The 19,670-nt window shown below is 45.1% G+C and overlaps 1 protein-coding gene across 1 annotated transcript in view; it reads right to left on the reverse strand.

Moving 5' to 3' along the window:
- Window positions 1-3,078: 3,078 nt before the first annotated feature.
- Window positions 3,079-19,670, reverse strand: part of LOC115459181 (propionyl-CoA carboxylase alpha chain, mitochondrial-like) — a gene marked incomplete at its 3' end in the record, with an annotated part of 83,385 nt that continues 66,793 nt past the window's right edge. The window contains exon 4 of the mRNA XM_030189043.1: window positions 3,079-3,181. Coding sequence (XP_030044903.1) covers window positions 3,079-3,181 — 103 coding nt within the window. The remainder of the gene's footprint in view (window positions 3,182-19,670) is intronic.

Consider the following 19,670-nt stretch of genomic DNA (forward strand, 5'->3'; position numbering starts at 1 on the left):
ATCTCCCAACAGTAGCACTTCCCCTTTACTAACAATCTTTTGAATATCTTCTATCAGACCCTTGTAACTTCTCCATTTGCGCAGGAGGTCTGTAGATAACCCCCGTGTGGATACAGGTTTCTTCTCTTTCCAGGACGATCCATAAAGCTTCTTCCTCTCTCCAGGTTCCCCGCATTTCAGCTGCTCTGATATAGTCTCTCACATACAGAGCCACTCCTCCACCTCTTCGACCCTCTTTATCCTTCCTAAAAAGATTATAGCCCGGTACGGTCACATCCCATTTCCATTAAACCATGTTTGTCTACGTGTTCTGTAATTGTATCCTTTATAATAGTTCCACTATTTTGCCTGGCACCGACGTCAGGCTTACCATTCTAAATTTCCCGGATCACCCCTAGAACCCTTTTTAAAAATCAGTGTCACATTAGCCATCCTCCAATTTTTAGATACTATGGCCAATTTTAACGACAGGTTGCATATTACCAACAGCAGATCAGCAATTTCATGCTTGAGTTCTTTGAGTACCCTTGGATGTATGCCATCCGGTCCAGGTGATTTACTACTTTTTAATTTGTCAATTTGGCTCAGTACATCTTCCAGGTTCACCGATTTCTTTCAGTTCCTCAACATCACCACCCTTGAAAACTATTTCCGGTACATGAAGTTCTCTTACATCTTCTTCCGTAAAGGCCGAAGCAAAGAATTCATTCAGTTTCTCCGCTATGGCCTTGTTCCCTGAGCACTCCTTTTGCTCCTTCATGATCTAACGGTCCCACAGATTCCCTCACGGGCTTTCTGCTTCTGATCTACCTGAAAAAGTTGTTACTGTGAGTTTTAGCCTCTACAGCAAGTTTTCTTCATATTCTCTTTTAGCCTTCTTTAATAATGCTTTGCATCTGACTTGCCAGTGCTTATGTTGCTTCTTATTTTCTTCATTTGGGTCCTTTTTCTATTCTTTGAAGGACAATTTGGCTGTAAAGGCCTCTTTTACATCACCTTTTAACCATGCTGGCTGATGTTTTCTCTTCTTTCCACCTTTGCAAATATGTGGAATGCATCTGGACTGGGCTTCCAAGATGGTATTTTTGAATAATGTCCATGCCTGTTTTAGTGTCCTAATCTTTGCAGCTGACCCTTTTAGTTCCTTTTTAACCATTTTCTTCATTTTGTTATAGTCGCCCTTTCGAAAATTAAATGTAGCTACAGTAGATTTCTTTTGCTGGATCATCCCAGATAGTAGCTCAAACTTGATCATGTTATGACCAAGAGGACAGCAGCAAACACCGCTAATTTAAAGGATTCCTTGCCAACGGTAACACCCCGTACATCAGGACTAGAGTGGATATCATGGATAAGAGGGTCTAAAGTCAGGAGAAAGAAGTGGTGACAAGGAATACTCCTGCCTGGTCCCATGACTGATCAAAAATTAACGGATACTAAACTATTGACTGCAACACGTGCTCGAGGTAAGTAGTACAAAGCCTTAACCACAGATATAAACCTCCCAGTAAAGCCATATTTATCCATGGCAGCAAATAAAAAATCCCAGTGAACCCATTCAAAGGCCTTCTCCAAGTCGAAGCTAAGTAAAGAAGGCAACTCCCATTTATTTACAAGTTCCAAAGAAGCCAAGATTTGTCTGAGGTTTTTGGCCACAGAATCCTGTACAAAGCCCACCTGGAGATATATGATGGAAGGTAGCACTTGACCCTGTCGGTTAGCCAGTATCTTTGCGAAAAATTTCACCTCATGGTTTAAGAGGGAGATCAGACAATGCGACTCAGGAAGAATAGGGTCTCAACCAGGTTTGGTCAAGCCAATAACTTGTGCTAAATTCAAAGTGTCAGGTAATTTTTCGTCATCCACCCACGCTTTGAAAATCTTTGTCAAAGGTAGTACAATGGCCTCTCCCAGTAGCTTGTAAAACTTGGCACAAAAACCAATAGACCGCAGCACCTTACCCAACTGGCTTCACCCAATGAACTTCATTACAATAGACAGGCATGTTCAAGAAATCTCTATCCAAATGCGAGAGCTGGGGAAACAGAGCTCACTGGTAAGCCATCAGCCCCAGGCAAGGCATATAGAGTTTGATAAAAAGTTTTTAAAATATTACAAATGGCGCTATCCGTATGAAATAGCCTTCCTGAGGAATCTTTAAAGGATGTGATGGTCTTGGGGCCTTGCTTAATCGCTATCATTCTGGCCAACGGTGTGCAAACATACTTATGCAGCCTCAGCTGCACTCCCCCCATCAAACTGTTTTGCAAGTAGATATGACAAGTCAAAATGTTAAGTTATGATTGCATTCTTATCCATTAAACTTAGTCCTGCCTCAAGTCTCAGCAGCAATGACCTAATTAGCTTCTCAAACTTTGCCTGTAGCATCTTAACTACCACTTGGTTTAATTCTGCAATCTCACACACTGTGAGGGATGAGGCAGCTGAGGTGGATACCACCCATCTTATCTACTTTTGTTTTGTCTTATCTTTCTCAGTTGTCTTATAAGCTATACTGTTAGCATTTTAGCCATATAATCTGTCCATAGTCTCCTGTTGAGCCCTTCTAGCATTGGTAGACAGACTTGTGTCAATGGGGTTGAGGAATAGCCCTCACAGCAACAGAAGCACATGTCCACCCTTGTTCACCATATCACGTGCCTCCCTAAATACAGTTTTAAAGTGCACATGAAAAATTTTTCCTGAGTTGCACACCAAAAACATGCTTTAGTAAACATTCCAAAAAGATTTCAACAGGCATATGGGAACATAGCGATAGTCAACCTGCAGGTGAAAATTAAAACAGTATTGCTTTGACACAATGCCCTGGTTTGCATTACTCATTTTTTTGTAAACGCTTACTTTCCTGCATTATTTTTAAGGCATGCAGCCTTTGATGTACCTTTAAATCCATTTGTGCAAGACAAAAAAGTAGCAGATCAAAGAGATGGACTATGAATTAGAACTCATTTGATTAAAACAGAATTAATTTCTTTTATATGGATGTGTAATTTCGGAACTATTTGGAGATATGTCATGATGACGGTATTAAGCACAGATTTATTACAAATTATATACCTTTGATTTCCTAGAAATCGTTGTGATCTTAGCTGTACAGCCACATGCAGAGATGCTGCTGTGGCTAGTAGTTCTCTTTTCTCTGGATCTGTCAAGGTGTGCCCTAGGTGAAAGAAAGGAAAACACATGTGATATAAAACCGATGATGAGCTTTGTGCTTGTTCAATTATTTTCTGTCATACACACATTATCTGAAAAGGAGAAGTAGCAAATAAATGAATAGACTTATACATAAGCGAACACAAACTCAGACTTTTGTCCTTTGCATGGCAGTTTGCTTCTGCTCCTGCTCCTTTGGGCTTCCAGGCACTGTAAGCCTTTATTTGCAACTATCTGATTTTCTCCCTAATTTTATTATTCCCTTTCCAAGTCTATTCAGCTATTATAGTGATAGTCCTGGACCACGGAGTCAAATAAAATGGCTTCTTAATTTTGTCTAATTCTATTCTGATATACAACTATACTCTGTCAGCTTCTCTTGATAACCTAGATTCTATTAAGCCATATTCCTTATAATAAGGGTTATGGACATAGGAAATAATTAAGATAGCAAGTCATTTGCCTTCCATGTGTCTTGGCACGTAGGGAATGAGCATAACGCATGTGAGCTAAATAAAATGGTATACCTAGGATAAAATGAAATGGAAAATGACCAGCTAGGAAACAATCAAAATCTGTTTAAGGAGTTAGGCAAAACTATTGCCTCTAACACGGTAGTAAAGAGACTGTCCCAACGAAACTTTAATTTATGGCTGAAAATCTGGTACAGTCAAGGTGGTTTTGAGCAGATTATTAATGGAGAAAATATCTGGGAAGATGGTGAGTGGAGTGGAATGGGTAGATGTGAAGCGTCTGTTTATGCTTTCCAAAAATACTAGGACTAGGGGGCATGCGATGAAGCTACAAAGTAGTACATTTAAAACGAATCGGAGAAAAGTTTTCTTCACTCAACGTGTAATTAAACTCTGGAATTCATTGCCGGAGAATGTGGTAAAGGCGGTTAGCTTAGCAGAGTTTAAAAAGGTTCCTAAAAGAAAAGTCCATAGACCATTATTAAATTGGACTTGGGGAATCTACTATTTTTGGGATAAGCAGTATAAAATGTTTAGTAATTTTCTAGGATCTTGCGAGGTACTTGTGACCTGAATTGGCCACTGTTGGAAACAGGATGCTGGGCTTGATAGACCTTTGGCCTGTCCCAGTATGGCAATACTTTTGTACTTATGTAAAGGTCTTTAAACATTGGATGAGTTATGTCACGTCTGTGGCCGTGACCACCCTCATACTTACCCTGTTTCTGGGAGTCAGTGGCTGTGCTGGCTTCTGTTTGTCTCTGTGTCTGTCTCTGTCTTAGTTTCTCTCTGGCTCTGTGTGCTGATTGCCTTACTGGACCTCACCTGTGTGGGCTATGCCTCTTCCAAGATGGCTGCCGCCTTCTCTATGCCAGTATCCAAGATGGCTCCTGCTTGTCCTTCCTGTAGGCTCACTTCCTATGTGTGTCAAGCCTCTCTTTGGGGTCAGTGTACTTCCTGCTTCTGTCCTACTGCTGGTGACTCATCAGTGAGAGCCTTCATAAGGAAGTGCTGGGCTTGCAGTCAGTGCCTTTGCATGAAGTATGATCTTAGGCCAGGTCAGGCTAGTAAGTGTCTGCTGCACTACTGCTTAGCCTCTCTCTGGGTTCCAGCCCAGCTTCTTTCTGTGTCTGTGTCTGTGGCTTACTCTGTGTTTGGGGTGCAGCCTCTGTTCCTGGCTTACTCTGTGTTTGGGGTGAAGCCTCTGTTCCTGGCTTACTCTGTGTTTGGGGTGTTGCCTCTGTTCCTGGCTTACTCTGTGTTTGGGGTGTTGCCTCTGTCCCTGGCTTACTCTGTGTTTGGGGGTGAAGCCTCTGTCCGTGTTTGTTCTCTGTTTGCTCTGCTGCCGGCCTAAGACCCTTGGCCTGTTCTTCCTGGTTTACTCTGTTCGCTCTGTTGCCTATCTTGAACCCTGCTTGTATATCCTGAGTGTATATCCTGAATCCTGCCTTGCCTAGTCTGTGTGCTTACCCTACTTGTATTTCCTGTGTGTATATCCTGAATCCTGTCTGTCTAGCTAGTGTTTATTGCCAGGGCGTGGTCCCTGTTTCCTGCTGCTTCCTAGCTAGTGGGTTTACCCGCTGGGTATTCCCTGATCCCCAGTCTGCCTTGCTGGCATGTTGCCCTAGTCTTCGCTCCTGCTAGCCTTCGTATGTCTTGTCTCCTTGGTCTGCCTTCTGGTTCTTGCTAGTGGCGGTGCAGCAGCTCCTTGTCTGAGTTTAGTTCCTAGTCTAGTCTCCCTCGTGTTTCCTAGACCCGGGGTGGGTCCTCTGGTTCTCCAGTTCCGGCCCTGTCCTACAAGTCCTGCCAGTCACCTGCACGCTAGAGCTCAACTCTAGCGGAACGGTGGCCAAGCGCAGGTGAAGCGGACCCTGTCCTGCCGGTTCCAGTTGCCTACTTCCGATCCCGAGTTCCAGCCCTGTTCTTCCATATGTCCGGTTCCAAGATGGTCTTGCCTGCCTCTGCCGCTCCTCGGCAGGGGCCCAAGGGCTCACGATTCCCAGTGCGGCCCGAGGACCTGACAGCATACCAAGGGCCTCGAGAACGCGACAGTTATATCCATTCAAGAAGGGTACAATGGTCCTTACTCATCACTCAAGGACCTGCTTAGACCAGTATTCATTATTTGCTACATAAGTTCAAGTTCCGAGCATGGTAAATTAAAAATTCTTAAAGTCAATTAAAAATCCACTCAAACCACCCAATTGCCAACCAACACGCCTGCTCATAACCCCCCCCCCCCCCCCCCACACACACACAGGACACTAAACCTTCATTAACCAATCACCTCAAAATACCCCTATAAATGCTTGCCCTCCCCCCACCTAAAAAGGCAAGCTTTTAGTCTCTCCTGAAAATTCAATTTGTTCCCAGTCTCAAACCATTGAAACCAAATAGCCAAAAGCAAATTGATGAGTTCACCGGTCTGAATCAAATGCCACCTACAAAAGATCCTGTTAAGATGACCAGAGAACTCTAAACACAAGATATGCAATCAACAGATCGCTTGTCTGGACGCCTCTCAGTGCAAAAATATATGGACTAAATAATGAATTTAAACTGTACCACAATAAGTGCTGATAAATCAATGCACAACATTGAACAGGGGAATCACATAAGCAGGACTGTTTCTTCCCCAAAATCAATTTAGCTGCTGTGTTCCGACCTGCAACCAAGGAGTACATTCTCCCATAAGGAAAAACATCTGATGTAAAACCAAGGTAAAACCATAAAAGGCACAAAAGTCCAAAATACAGATAACCTAGAAAGAAACAGAAAAGTAAGAGACACATAGCCACTAAAGTTGCCAATGTAAAAATAAGAGGAGAACAAAGAGGCAGGTGGAGCATTCTCCTAGTCTGTGAATGCATAATGGAGGCAACTCTATAATAGGGCACCAAAATGTAGGCACCAAATTTCTGTGGGCTGTGAGCTGATTCTATAAGAACACTTACACATTAAGCAAGCTTACAAAATACCAATATAGAATAAGGGGAGAGAGAATGACGAAGGTGGCGGTACGCTAATTTGGAACTCCATATATGCTCAGCATTTTTTGTTCTCTGCTTGGTTCCTCTGTTGGTTATGCCTCATACTAAGCATACAGGGGGCTCTGAAAGCCCTTTCCATGCTGGCCTGAAACTCTTCTCCAGTCCAAAAAATGCCTGAGGACCCCAGGACTTACTGAGAGAGAAGGGCCCTGCTAAGTGTTTTGGAAAGGGAGCATCCTATTCTTAGTGCAAGATGTTTCTCTGTCCTCTCCAGTATCTAAGAATATTCATCCTGCTGCCTGTAAAAAAACATTACAGGTGAGTAACTTTGCTTTCTCTGAGGACAAACAAGACAAGACAATAATGGTCTTATTGTTGCAAGAAATAACACCCTAATCTTCAAGTTACTATTCAGAATGGCACCCGAATATACGCTTAACATGACTGAACTATCCTCAAGAAATGCCAGCCCAAAAAACAGAAACCACCTCCTCCTACATCTACCCAACTGCAAAAACACCATCTACAAAACTATTTACACAGTAGGATTTAGCTGCCTGGGTTCCAAATGGTGGAACTTGATACCAAAAACCCGTAAGAAGCATCACAAATATCCTCTAATTCAGAAAAGAAATGAAACCTACCTCTTCAAAAATTCTACAGCTAATCACAAAGATATTGTCACCTTCCTTTTAAATCTACCTCTTCAACAACTATATGAATAAATATCACCAAAACTCTACAACTGAACACAAAGCTACCACTTCGAATCTATCTCTTCAAAACCACACAAACTACAGATGCCCTCTCCACATTGCACAACACTATTGTAACTCCACCAAAATGTAAATTGTAAGCCACTGTGAACCAAAGCTTGTTTTTGGATACCACTGGGATACAAATGGACCCTAAAGAGTCATTCCAGCCTGAGCACATATAAAGGAAATGCAATCTGCTTCAAGGTATATACTCGGTTGGTGCTGGGGTTAGTGAATTGCTTGATCTCGAGAGCGTGATCACATACACTGCACTCCCACAACAAGTGTGGCTGGAAAAAGTAACTATAGTGTTGCCAGATGTAACTTCAGGTAGGCATGAGGGCACAAGAATCTCTTCAGATTCTTTCTCGGGAGTATGCCACCACTAGACGTTTATCCCTGAAACATTCGTGTCCTTCCAGAATATGTCAATTTCTTCTGGTTGAATTTTGTATCTGTCCAACCAGATGGGAGAACTTCAATGTACACACTATGTCTGGTGTAGGTCTCTTCGGTTTGATGGTTAGTAAGTGATCTCTGTCCGCAAAGGCAGCCCTTGCATATCCAGCTGTAATATGTTTTCGTAGGACAACCTCTATTCCTAAACTATGTGCCAATATGAATTTTATCCCAGACAATTGCAACAATTAAGAACACCAGCTGCGGAAGACTACAAGAATCAAAAAAGTATGTTTGTTGATGGTATCCCCCATCCTGCTGGGGTCAAAAGAAACAAAAATCTAGGTGGACCTTCTGTGGGCTTTAGTCTGCGCCAGATAAAAGACCAATGGTCTCTTGCAGTCCAAAGTGTGTAGCATGGCCTTTAAGAGGGTAGAGGAGTTGATGCTCTTGGTGGGCAATTTGGAGGGAGAGTTCCAAACTGCAAACTATAACCTATTAGGACTATTTTCAGAACCTACCGACCTGAAGTTATAAAGGGCCACCTTGCATGGAAACTTTCAGCCCCTCTCCTACTGGACGGATATATGGGTCAATTATGGAAATGATGCTATGCTCTCTTGGAGCAAGTCAAATGTTCATCTCTGGTTTTGACTGGGGAGCTGAGACTTCAGGGACCACTGCTGTTGTGGGAAAGAGCAAGGTCCCTGAGGTGTCTAACTCTGGAAAGAGCTCACCGGGCTCTGGGAAAGCCAGTTGGTAACCAGCCCAGGGACATAGTTGTGCGTTTTGCGCAGTTTGCAGACACAGAGCGCGATAGGTCTCCTCCCTGAAGTTTAATGAGGCTAAGGTAACTTCTTCAAGATCTGTCTCCATTTACACTGGCTCAGCAAAGAATGATGTGACCGGTTCTGGATGTCTTAAGCAAGGAGAAAATTATGTATAGATAGTCTTTTCTGTTTGCCCTATCTTTCACCATTCAAGGGAAAACATTCAGACCCCGTCATTTAGAAGAGGCCTGGAGGATTCTGTTAGACACTGGTGTTCTGAGTTCGCCGCTGCCTAAGACGTGGCAGTCTCGGGCATCAAGGCAAAGTTCCAGCAATGGCAGCGGGTCTCTCCAATGAACAAAAAAAAAGTCATTAACCTGTGGACTCTGGGACTTATTGAATAATTTCAGAGCTATAATGGTTATCTAAAGCGAGATTTTACTTCTCCCCCCCCCCCCACACTTTTTTTCTCTTCTCCCTTCTCCTTTCCTTTCTCTCCCCCCCTTTTTTTTCTCTCTCTCTCTTTCTCTCTTCTCTTAAGAATGGATACATTTGAGAGGTCGTGGCTGTGCTCATTGGGGAAGGAGGTGGGGTGTGAAGGGGGGTGGTTCTGGGTTGGCGGGTTTCGAGTCTGGGTAATTTAATTTTTGATTTCCCATTCAGGGACTTTGTGATGTTGTTGGTGGTTGGGGTGGATTGGGGGTTGGGTGGGTTCAGAGAAGGGGGAGAAGGTCTGTATTTGGGGTTAGGGGGGGGGGCTATGGCTGGTAGAAGTAGGAGGTTGGGGTACGGAGGGGGATTGGGGTTTCTGGAAGCAGGATCTGTTTATTGCAATACTTTTCCATGTTCAAATGCCTGGTTGCTTATTAAGGGTTAGTTCTTTGCTTCCACAATGTTCGCTAAGCTAAAGGTTTTTACTTATAACGTCAAGGGATTGAACTCTCCTCAGAAATGCCAGAGGCTGTTTAAAGAACTGCTGCATTGCAATCCCCAGATGGTATTCTTACAGGAGACCCACCTTAAGAGAGAACATGAGCATTTTTGGCTCATCCTAAATATCCTCATGTGTACTGTGCCTCTGCAGGCGATGGATCTAAGAAAAGAGGTGTCACAATTTTGCTGCACTCCTCTCTTCAGGTACAAGTGGAGCAAATAACAAGAGTGGGTGGTAGAGTTCTATTTCTTAATATGCAAATTGATAGCAGGAAAGTAACTTGCTTGCTACATCCCAAAGCTCGGGATTACACTTTTTATTCACAATCTCATGAATCTTATTCTCGGATTGATTATATATTGGTTGACACCCGCTTGGCGGAGGGGGGTCTTGACTCTGGAATAGGTTCCATTATGGTCTCACATCATGCTCTTGTATAGGTAACTTTCTCTTCCTTTTATGATGAAGATAAAAAAGGAGAGGGACCCTCAACAACAATTGCTACAGGACAGTAAGATTGTGGACGGCTACCGCACCGTTGTGCGGAATTATGTGAAGGATAATATGCACTCGGTTTCTTTTTTGGGGGTTGTGTGGGATGCGTTGAAGGCAGTTACTAATGGTTATTTTCTCCGGAAAGCTAGTTACAATGCGCGTGTTCGGAGAGCTGAGGTGACTAAGTGCTTGGATCGGATTCAGAGCCTGGAGAAGCAGCATAAATCTACTGGATCCGCTGCTGTGCTTAGGGAGCTGCAGGCCACGTGATTGCGTCTGGATGGTATTTATTCGGATCAGCTACAATCTACTTCACATCGTGCCGACCAGAATTTTTATGATCATAGTATAAACCGGGCTGCCAGTTGGTGCACAGGTTTGTGACAACATAAGTACTAAGTATGCCATACTGGGAAAGACCAAAGTTCCATGAAGCCCAGCATCCTGTTTCCAACAATGGCCAATCCAGGTCACAAATACCTGGCATAATCCCAAAAACATACAAAACATTCTATACTGCTTATCGCAGAAATAGTGGATTTTCCCAAAGTCCATTTAATAATAGTCTATGGACTTTTTCTTTAGGAAGCCGTCCAAACCTTTTTAAAACTCCGCTAAGCTAACCGCCTTTACCACATTCTCTGGCAACGAAATCCAGAGTTTTTTTTTAAATTTTTTATTTATAACCATTTACATTTTTACAAGCGATAAAACAACTTGCTGGAAATATAGAAAGTAATATGTAGGAATTTTCAGTCAGGTAATTCTATTCTCTTCCTTAGTCCACTAAATAGGGAGAGTGAAACAAGATAAGGAATCGATTAAACAGTAAACAGAAGAAAAACCCCGTGGTATTAACCTGATTATCCCCAGATATTACTCGTCTAATTCATTATTCCACATTGATCATCTGGTTGGCTTCTTCAAGGCCAATACGGTGTGTAGTCAAATCATTTCATTGAAAAACATACACTTTTGCCCATTTTCCCAAAATACAATTGTGAACAAAAGTTTCAGCATCCCTGGTCATAATGAATCTCTAAGCGAATAGAATCCATAACAACCTGTACATGGTAAAAATTAAACATCAAAACTTTATGTTTCTTAATGCAAAATTTCTATTTTGTTTTTCTCATTTTAACAAATTGGAAATAAAAACATCAAATATGAAATGTGGAAAGATATCCTGAAAACCCCAATTGGCTGGAAAACCTTTGCCTAAACCTTCTAAACGATTTGTGACTGTTCTGTTTACTTTTAAAACCACAGGTTCCTCTAAGCAGTTCTCTAAGCAATAGGAAACAAAGCTAGTTTATCCTTACAAAGCCGAGAAAGGTTATTATTGAATATTATTGAAAATCTGTGCATGCAAGGAGAATAAAGATTTATAAGCTGGAAAGATTCTGCAAGAAAAAGTGGGGATGAGCAAGAAAAATCCACAATTTCGGGAATAACATGTATAGAATGTTTGTGCGTTTGGGAAGCTTGCCAGGTGCCCTTGACCTGGATTGGCCGCTGTCGAGGACAGGATACTGGGCTCGATGGGCCTTTGGTCTTTTCCCAGTATGGCATTACTTATGTACAAAGACCCTTAGCTTTCTATACCTTAATTATAAAGAAGGGAATAACCTGCAGAAGACAAGTGGTGTTGATGCCCCTGTACAAGTCATTGGTGAGGCCCCACTTGGAGTACTGTGTTCAGTTTGGAGGTCATAACTTGCTAAGGATGTAAAAAGATACAGCAGTTCAGAGAAGAGCAGCAAAAATGGTATTGTGTTTACATCAGAAGATGTATGAGGAGAGACTTGATGACCTGAACATGTATACCCTGGAGGAAAGGAGAGATAGGGGTGATATGAAACAGACTTTCAATATTTGACATATTTACAAACAAACCTTTTTCAGAGACGGAAAGGTGGTCGAACTAGAGGATATAAATTGAGGCTGTAGGGGGTCAAACTCAGAAATAATGTCAGGAAATGCTTTTTCACAGAAAGGGTGGTAGATACCTGGAATGCCCTCCTGCGAGAAGTGGTGGTGATGAAAATGGTAACGGAATTCAAAAATGAGTGTTTAGAAGGAATGGATCCAAAGAAGCTTAGCAGTGATTAGATGGCAACACCAGTAATTGGGAAGCAAAGCAGTGATGGGCAGACTTCTACAGTCTGTGCCCTTATTGTGCTGGACACATTTGGATGTGCTGGAGTGGGGCTGGTCATAGTTCTTTGAACCTTTTCTAATACAGGTATATTTTTTTAAGCTATGGCAATCAGAACTGCGCATAATACTCAAGGTGAGATCGCATTATGGAGCAATACAGAGGTATTAATATTCTATGTCTTATTTTGTATACCTTTCCTAATAATCGCTAGCATTCTGTTTGTTTTTCTGGTCACTGCAGCATACAGTGCAGATTTCAACGTATTGTCCAAGATGACACCTAGATCTTTTTCTTGGGTGGTGATTCCTAAATTGGAACCCAGCATCAAGTAACTATGATTTGGATTACTATAATTTGGATTATTTTTCCCAATAGGATCACTTTGAACTTGTCCACTTTAAATTTCATCTGTCATCTAGATGCCCAGTCTTCCAATTTCCTTAAGTCTTACTGCAATTTTTCATAGTCCACATGCATTTTAACAACTTTGAATAATTTTATGACCTCTGAAAATTTTAACCACCTCACTTATTCACTGTTTTCACACTGTTATAGTATGGAAGGTCTGCTACAGACTGAGTGATCTTTTTGTACAATTTTGTATTACTTCATAATGTGCCACATAGTTGGCACTGGAGGAAAATTGTGTTCCTGTTATTGAGGTGACATCAAAATGAAAATATCCATTTAAAGTTGCATATTCAAAAGTACGATGTTTTTACATGGTCATTCTTGGTGGGGGTGGGCAAGCCATTATTATTGCTTCTGTAATCAAATTCGTGGGAGGAAGTTCAAGAGAGCCTGAGCCCCGATTGCTTTACATACCTAGTAATGTCTCTGCCCACTACTCATAGGGGCAAGGGACTAAAGGTAATGCGTGGCAAATTTGATCACCCTTAGAAGTGTTCCACTCTAGGAAGCTGTTGTGTATAGGTGCCTGAGAGTTAAATATGATCACATTTTCTCTATCAGATGGCACACAAAATTCCTGCATTTTAGTAAAAGGGCTCCTTGGTGATGATACTTTATCATTGTAAGGATGATATTTTGAAAATTTAAATGAACTTATGGTGAGAAAAAGGCCTCTGCTGCTTTTTTCTTCTATATTTTGCAGAAAATGCAAAAAATGCCTTAAGTTAAATTTCTGAAAAATGTTTATTTAAAAAAAAAACACTGTTTTTGAACACTTCTGAAAAGGATTTTTTTCCCCACTGACCAATAATTTGGGATTTACCTCAAGTTTTAAGTTTACAACCATTGGTAGTGGCTGCTGCAAACAAGATTACTACTACTACTACTTAACATTTCTAAAGCGCTACTAGGGTTATGCAGCGCTGTACAGTTTAACAAAGAAGGACAGTCCCTGCTCAAAGGAGCTTAAATCTAATGGATTGTGATAATAGGTGTTTCTGAAAAAGAAGAGTTCATTAAAAAAGGAGGAAAACTGGTAGGAAATAAAATATTGTACTTCAAAAGAGAGAAACATGGAAAAGACACAAAAAGTAAAACCATGAAAAAAAGTTGCTGCAGTGAAAAGATAATGAGTCTTACTTTTTTATATGATGTGCTGAGGTAACATGATTTTAAGAAATTGAACAGATGCAGAAGCAACTCCAGGCTGTGACCCCCGAAAACACTGCAAAACAGCATGCACTAAATATAGTGGAAGCAAAATGGAAGAATGGGGACCATTTCAGTTTAGTTCTATTTCTGTCATAGGTAGATTGAATCACTTATATCAACAAAGTAGAAGCAAGCAGATGGAGGGCAAGATGGTCACAGAGCTGACACAGCCAGTTTTCACACTGCAGGATGTGGCATTGAATGAACTTGCAAAAAACCTTTTGGCAGTCAGAGGATAAACTAACAAAACTAGTGTGTGCAATTGATAAAATAAAAGAGGGCCTGAGAGGACAAGCTCACCAGATTCAACAGGCAGAAAACTGCATTTCTCAGCAGGAGAACCAGGGGGGAAGGAACAGACAGATGAAAAAGAAGTGAAGGTCCAAAACAAAACACTGTTAGGGTGCATAGAGGACTAGGAAATTCGATGGAGCAATTAACAAAAAACAATCAAAGAGCAGGAGCTCCAGAAGATTAAAGAAAAATGGCTACTGCGGCAGAAGCAGAAGTTGCCAGTGAAGGGGGGGGGGGGGGTGGAATATGGAAAAATTAGGTTCTTACCATGATAATTTTCTTTCCTTTAGTCATAGCACATGAAGCCATTACGTATGGGTTATGTCCATCAACCAGCAGGGGAGATAGAGAGCACTCAAACTCTCTCAGTGCCGTCTTGGCCAGCCAGCTCCACTGCCTCTTCAGTATTTGAAGCTTCCAAAGCAGTATGGCAAACCGCAATGGGAATCACAAGAGCTTTCCTCACAGCGAACGATGGCCCATCACAAGGGCATGAACTCATAAAGGAGGGAATGCACATCCTCCTGGAGGGAATAAACTCATCCTCCTTATTGTAAAAGTGGAGGGGAACACACGCACCTCCTGGAGGGAATCACACATCCTCCCAACACACTGGAGGGAATGAACTCATCCTCCTATTTATAGCACTGGAGGGGAACACACGCGCCTCCTGGAGGGAATCAACACATCCTCCAAAAAACATACTGGAGGGAATGAACTCATCCTCCTAAAGTTAAACTGAACATGAATCCTGAAGATTGTTTTCCAACTTTCTCCCAAGGAAGGAACTTCAGGAAATTAGAACAGAACCTGAAAAACAGATTTACCGCATACTGACAATCAAACAGGGAGGGCTCATGGCTTCATCTGCTATGACTAAAGGAAAGAAATTATCATGGTAAGAACCTAATTTTCCCTTCCTTGTCATCCAGCAGATGAAGCCTTACGTATGGGATGTAACAAAGCAATCCCTAGATAGGGTGGGAACAAGCCACCACGCGCTAGCACTTGTGCTCCAAAACGCGCATCCCTCCTGGCAGCCACATCCAGCCTGTAATGTCTGGCAAAGGCTTTGCGCCTTAAAGGCTACAGGCGGAACCTGGCCGGCCAGATAAGCTGAAAAGATAGTTTCTTTGAGCCAGCGGGCAATAGTGGCCTTAGACACTGGAGACCCTCTGCGAGAACCTGATAGCAAAACAAACAGATGATCCGAAGTCCTGAAAGCGTTAGTAACTCGCAGATACTGCAGCAGAGTCCTGCGCACATCCAAAAGGTGCAGCTGCCCAAAAGATTCTGGAAACTCTTCCTCTGAAAAGAGGGCAAGAAAATAGGCTGGTTTAGGTGAAATGCTGAAACCACCTTGGGCATAGAGGAAGGCACGGTCCGAACCGTGACTCCAAACTCTGAAAATTGCAGACATGGGTCTCTACAGGACAGCGCCTGGAGCTCTGACACCCGTCTCGCCGAGGTAATGGCCACCAGAAAAATGGCCTTCAGTGTCAAATCTTTCTCCGATACTCGCCGAAGCGGCTCGAAAGGAGATGCCTGCAGGGCTTTCAAAACTAGCCCCAGGTTCCAAGCTGAACAGGGTGCTCGCACGGGAGGTCGGAGCCGAAGCACCCCTCTAAGAAACCGTGCCACATCTGGGTGAGCAGCCAAAGACACGCCTCCCACCTTACCACGAAGGGAGGCCAACGCTGCCATTTGCACCCGCAGGGAATTATAGGCCAAGCCTTTTTGTACACCTTCCTGCAAAAAGTCCAGAATCGGCAAGACAGGAGCCCGCACTGGTGCAATGGCTCTGGAAGCACACCAAGACGCAAACAGGCACCAAATCCTAGCAGAAGCTACGGAAGTGGACCGCTTGCGGGCTTGCAGGAGAGTGGTAATTACTTTATTGGAATAGCCTTTATCCCTCAATTGCGCCCTCTCAATAGCCATGAGTCAACAGGTTCGGTACCAGAGGTAACGGCAGAGGAGCCTGCAAGAGCATCTGTCGGAGGTCTGCATACCAAGGTCTCCTTGGCCAATCCGGGCGATGAGGACCACTTCTCCTGGGTGCAGCCGAATCCGCAAGAGCAGCGCCCTATCAAGGGCCACGGGGGAAACACATAAAGTAGACCCGCAGGCCAAGGTTGAGCCAAGGCATCCAACCCCGCCGAGCGAGGATCTCTCCGTCTGCTGAAGAAGCACGGGACTTTGGCATTGGAACTTGTCGCCATGAGATCCATCACGAGCTTGCCCCATTTGGCACAGATCTGCAGGAATACTTCGTCTGCCAGATTCCATTCTGCTGGATCGATCTGATGCCTGCTCAGATAATCGGCCTGCACATTGCTCTGACCTGCAATATGAACTGCCGACAGACACTGAAGATGCAGCTCGCCCAGTGGCAAATCAGTTCGGCCTGCGCGCTAGTGCTCTGCACCGTGTTCCGCCTTGACGATTTATAGGCCACTGTTGTCGTGTTGTCCGACATCACTCTGACAGCCAATCCTTCCAGGGTCACTTGAAAGGCCAGAAGCGCCTGAAACACCGCTTTCAACTCTAGGCGGTTGATGGACCACTCCGACTCCTCGGTGTCCATAGACCCTGGGCATGCTTCCCCTTGCAATGTGCGCCCCAGCCCTTCAGGCTGGCATCTGTTACCACTAGGCACCAAACGGGGAGCGTCAGCGGCATTCCTCGCCGCAGCATGCTGTCCGAGAGCCACCACTCCATGCTGAGTCGGGCCGCAGGGAGCCAAGTAAGACTGCATTGGTAATCCTGAGAAATAGGAGACCATCTCCGGAGTAGGGAATACTGTAGAGGTCTCAGGTGCGCTCTCACCCAGGGTACCACTTCCATCGTGGTATGTCCCAATGTCCCAAGCTCGCGGGCGGGGCATCCTCAGGAGCAGACGGACCTGATTCTGAAGCTTGCACCGCCTTAGCTCGGGTAGGAACACATAGCCCGAGACTGTGTCGAACCTGGCCCCCAAAATTCTAGAGATTGAGAAGGGGTCAGGTGACTTTTGGCCAAATTGACGACCCAGCCTAGAGATCGCAGTACTGAGACCACTCTGGCTGTAGCTTGTAAGCTCTCTGTTGCAGAGTCTGCTCTGATGAGCCAGTCGTCTAGGTACGGGTGAACCCTGATACCTTCTCGCCTGAGAAAAGCAGCTACTACACCATTACCTTCGAAAAGGTTCGGGGAGCTGTGGCGAGGCCAAAAGGCAAGGCCCTGAACTGGAAATGTTTTCCCAACACCGCAGACCTCAGAAATTTCTGGTGCGGGGGCCAAAACGGTATGTGCAAGTAAGCTTCTTTCAGGTCTAGAGACGTGAGAAACTCTCCTGGCTGAACCGCCGCAATGACGGAGCGCAGGATTCCATGTGGAAATGCCGCACTCTCAGGGACTTGTTCACTTCTTTTAAGTCCAGAATAGGGCGAAAGGACCCACCTTTCCGCGGCACCACAAAGTAGATGGAGTAACGGCCGCAGCCTTGCTCGGCGGGAGGCACCGGGGTCACCGCCCCCTAACTGAATCAGACCTTGTAAGTCTCCTCCACCGCCGCCCGTTTGAACGGCAGAACGCATCGGGACTCCACAAACACGTCTCTTACTGGGGCGTTGAATTCTATTCTGTATCCATCTCTGATCAGGTCCAGAACCCACTGATCTGAGGAAATCTCGGCCCACTCCTCGGCAAGAGGGAAAGTCGTCCTCCGATGACAGGCATCGTAGGAGAGGGCCGGCGCACCATCATTGAGAGGGTGCCCCCTAAACTCCTGGCCTTGAGCTACCAGCTGCGGAACGCTTGTCCGAGCGAAAGGAGTTCCTCTGCTGACCATGGGCACGTGAAGTGAACCCAGCCGAACGCCCCGGGGCGGTACCTTCTAGCTTCACGGAAGCGAGGTCTGTACGAGGAGTGGACCGCCTGGCCCTTAGAGGAAGGCCTCTGCCTATCTTCGGGCAAGCGCTGGGGTTTTGGATCACCCAGGCCTATCACAATTTTCTCACAACTCCTCACCAAATAGGAGAAGTCCTTGAAAAGGCAACTTCACCACCTTTGCTTAGAGGCCATGTCCGCTGCCCAGTGTCGTAGCCACAGACGACAGCGAGCCGCCACTGCTACTGCCATTTGTTTAGCCGAAGCTCTGACAAGGTCATAAAGGGCATTAGCCAGAAAGGACAGGCCACCTCCATCCGCGGAGCCACATCCAAGAAGGGCTCCGCTCCATCTCCGGGCTGTGCCACTGCCTGTTGCAGCCAAGCTAGGCAGGCTCTAGCAGCATAACAGCTGCATGCAGACGCCCGAACAGTGAGACCTGCAATTTCAAAGGACCGTTTCAATGCTGTCTCCAGCCTACGGTCTTGAACATCCTTCGGGCAACACCTCCTTCAACAGGGAGGGTAGTTCTCTTTGTCACCGCAGTGACTAGGGCATCCACTGTAGGCATTTGAAAATGAGCCATATGTCCCTCACGCAGAGGGTATAACTGCCCCATAGCCCTGGAAACTCTCAATGGTCCCTCGGGGTCAGCCCACTGAGCCGAAACAAGCTCTAGGATGGAGTCATGCAAAGGGAAGGCCCGAGCAGCTTTCTTGGTACTAGCCATCCTGGGATTACCCGAGGAGGCCATGCCACTGTCAGGATCTTCAATCGAGAGGGCCTGCAGGGTATCTGAAATAAGCGCTGGCAGCTCGTCACGGTGGAAAATCCTCACCGCGGAGGGATCATCCAGATCCTGTGGTAAATCCGCACCTGACTCCAGTTCCTCAGACCAAGAACGTCTGTCAGAGTTCTCCGAATCCTCACACCCCGACCACAGGGGGGGGGGGGGGGGGGGGGGGGGGTGGAAGGTGCACCACAATTCGAAGGGGAATTAACCCTTCTACGCTTATCTTTGGGCCAATCATCCGGGAAAACCTCACTGGGGAGTCCCAGGCCAGAATCCATCGGGGGGGCAATCAGAGGGGCCTCAGGCAACCCTTGAGGGAGGGCTCTTTTCATCATGTATGCTTTATGCAGCAAAAGCACAAAATCCGGGGAGAAAATCTCACCCTGGGCACCCAAATCCTGTCCGGTGCTAGCCACTCCTGAAATAACCTCATCTCGAGGTGCCCCACCCGGCTCAGGTCTCTCCGTGTCCACGGAGGCCGCGCCATGCGGTGTAAGCAAAATGGCGCCCGCTGCCAGCTCAGAGTGGGAAGAAACATCGCTCGCCATGCTCGGGCCGGCTCCTACGCCTGTACAGCACGATTTACAGAGCCCTGCTTGCTGATTTGCGCTTGCCACAAGAGGAACAGCGCTTTACATTGTCCGCAGCCATCGCCGAAAAATGGCGGTAAAATCCAAAATGGCGGTTTCGCGCCAAAAATCGCCCCGATCGCGGGCCCACCCCGGAGGAGTTGGAAAACACTCTTACCTCAAAGGATCTAGAGTACAACTACGATCCTGCTGAAAATCAGGTCAAAAACCTCTGTTCCTTTTTTTTTTATTTTTTTTTAACGCTGTGAGGAAAGCAGAGGTATTGAAGACTCCGGAGGCTCAGATGAGTGGGAAAGGCAGGGAAAGGGCGAACCTATATGCCTGCATCCACTGTTGGTGGGTA

This window comes from Microcaecilia unicolor, unplaced genomic scaffold (assembly GCF_901765095.1).
Source record: "Microcaecilia unicolor unplaced genomic scaffold, aMicUni1.1, whole genome shotgun sequence".
Classification (NCBI taxonomy): Eukaryota; Metazoa; Chordata; class Amphibia; order Gymnophiona; family Siphonopidae; genus Microcaecilia; species Microcaecilia unicolor.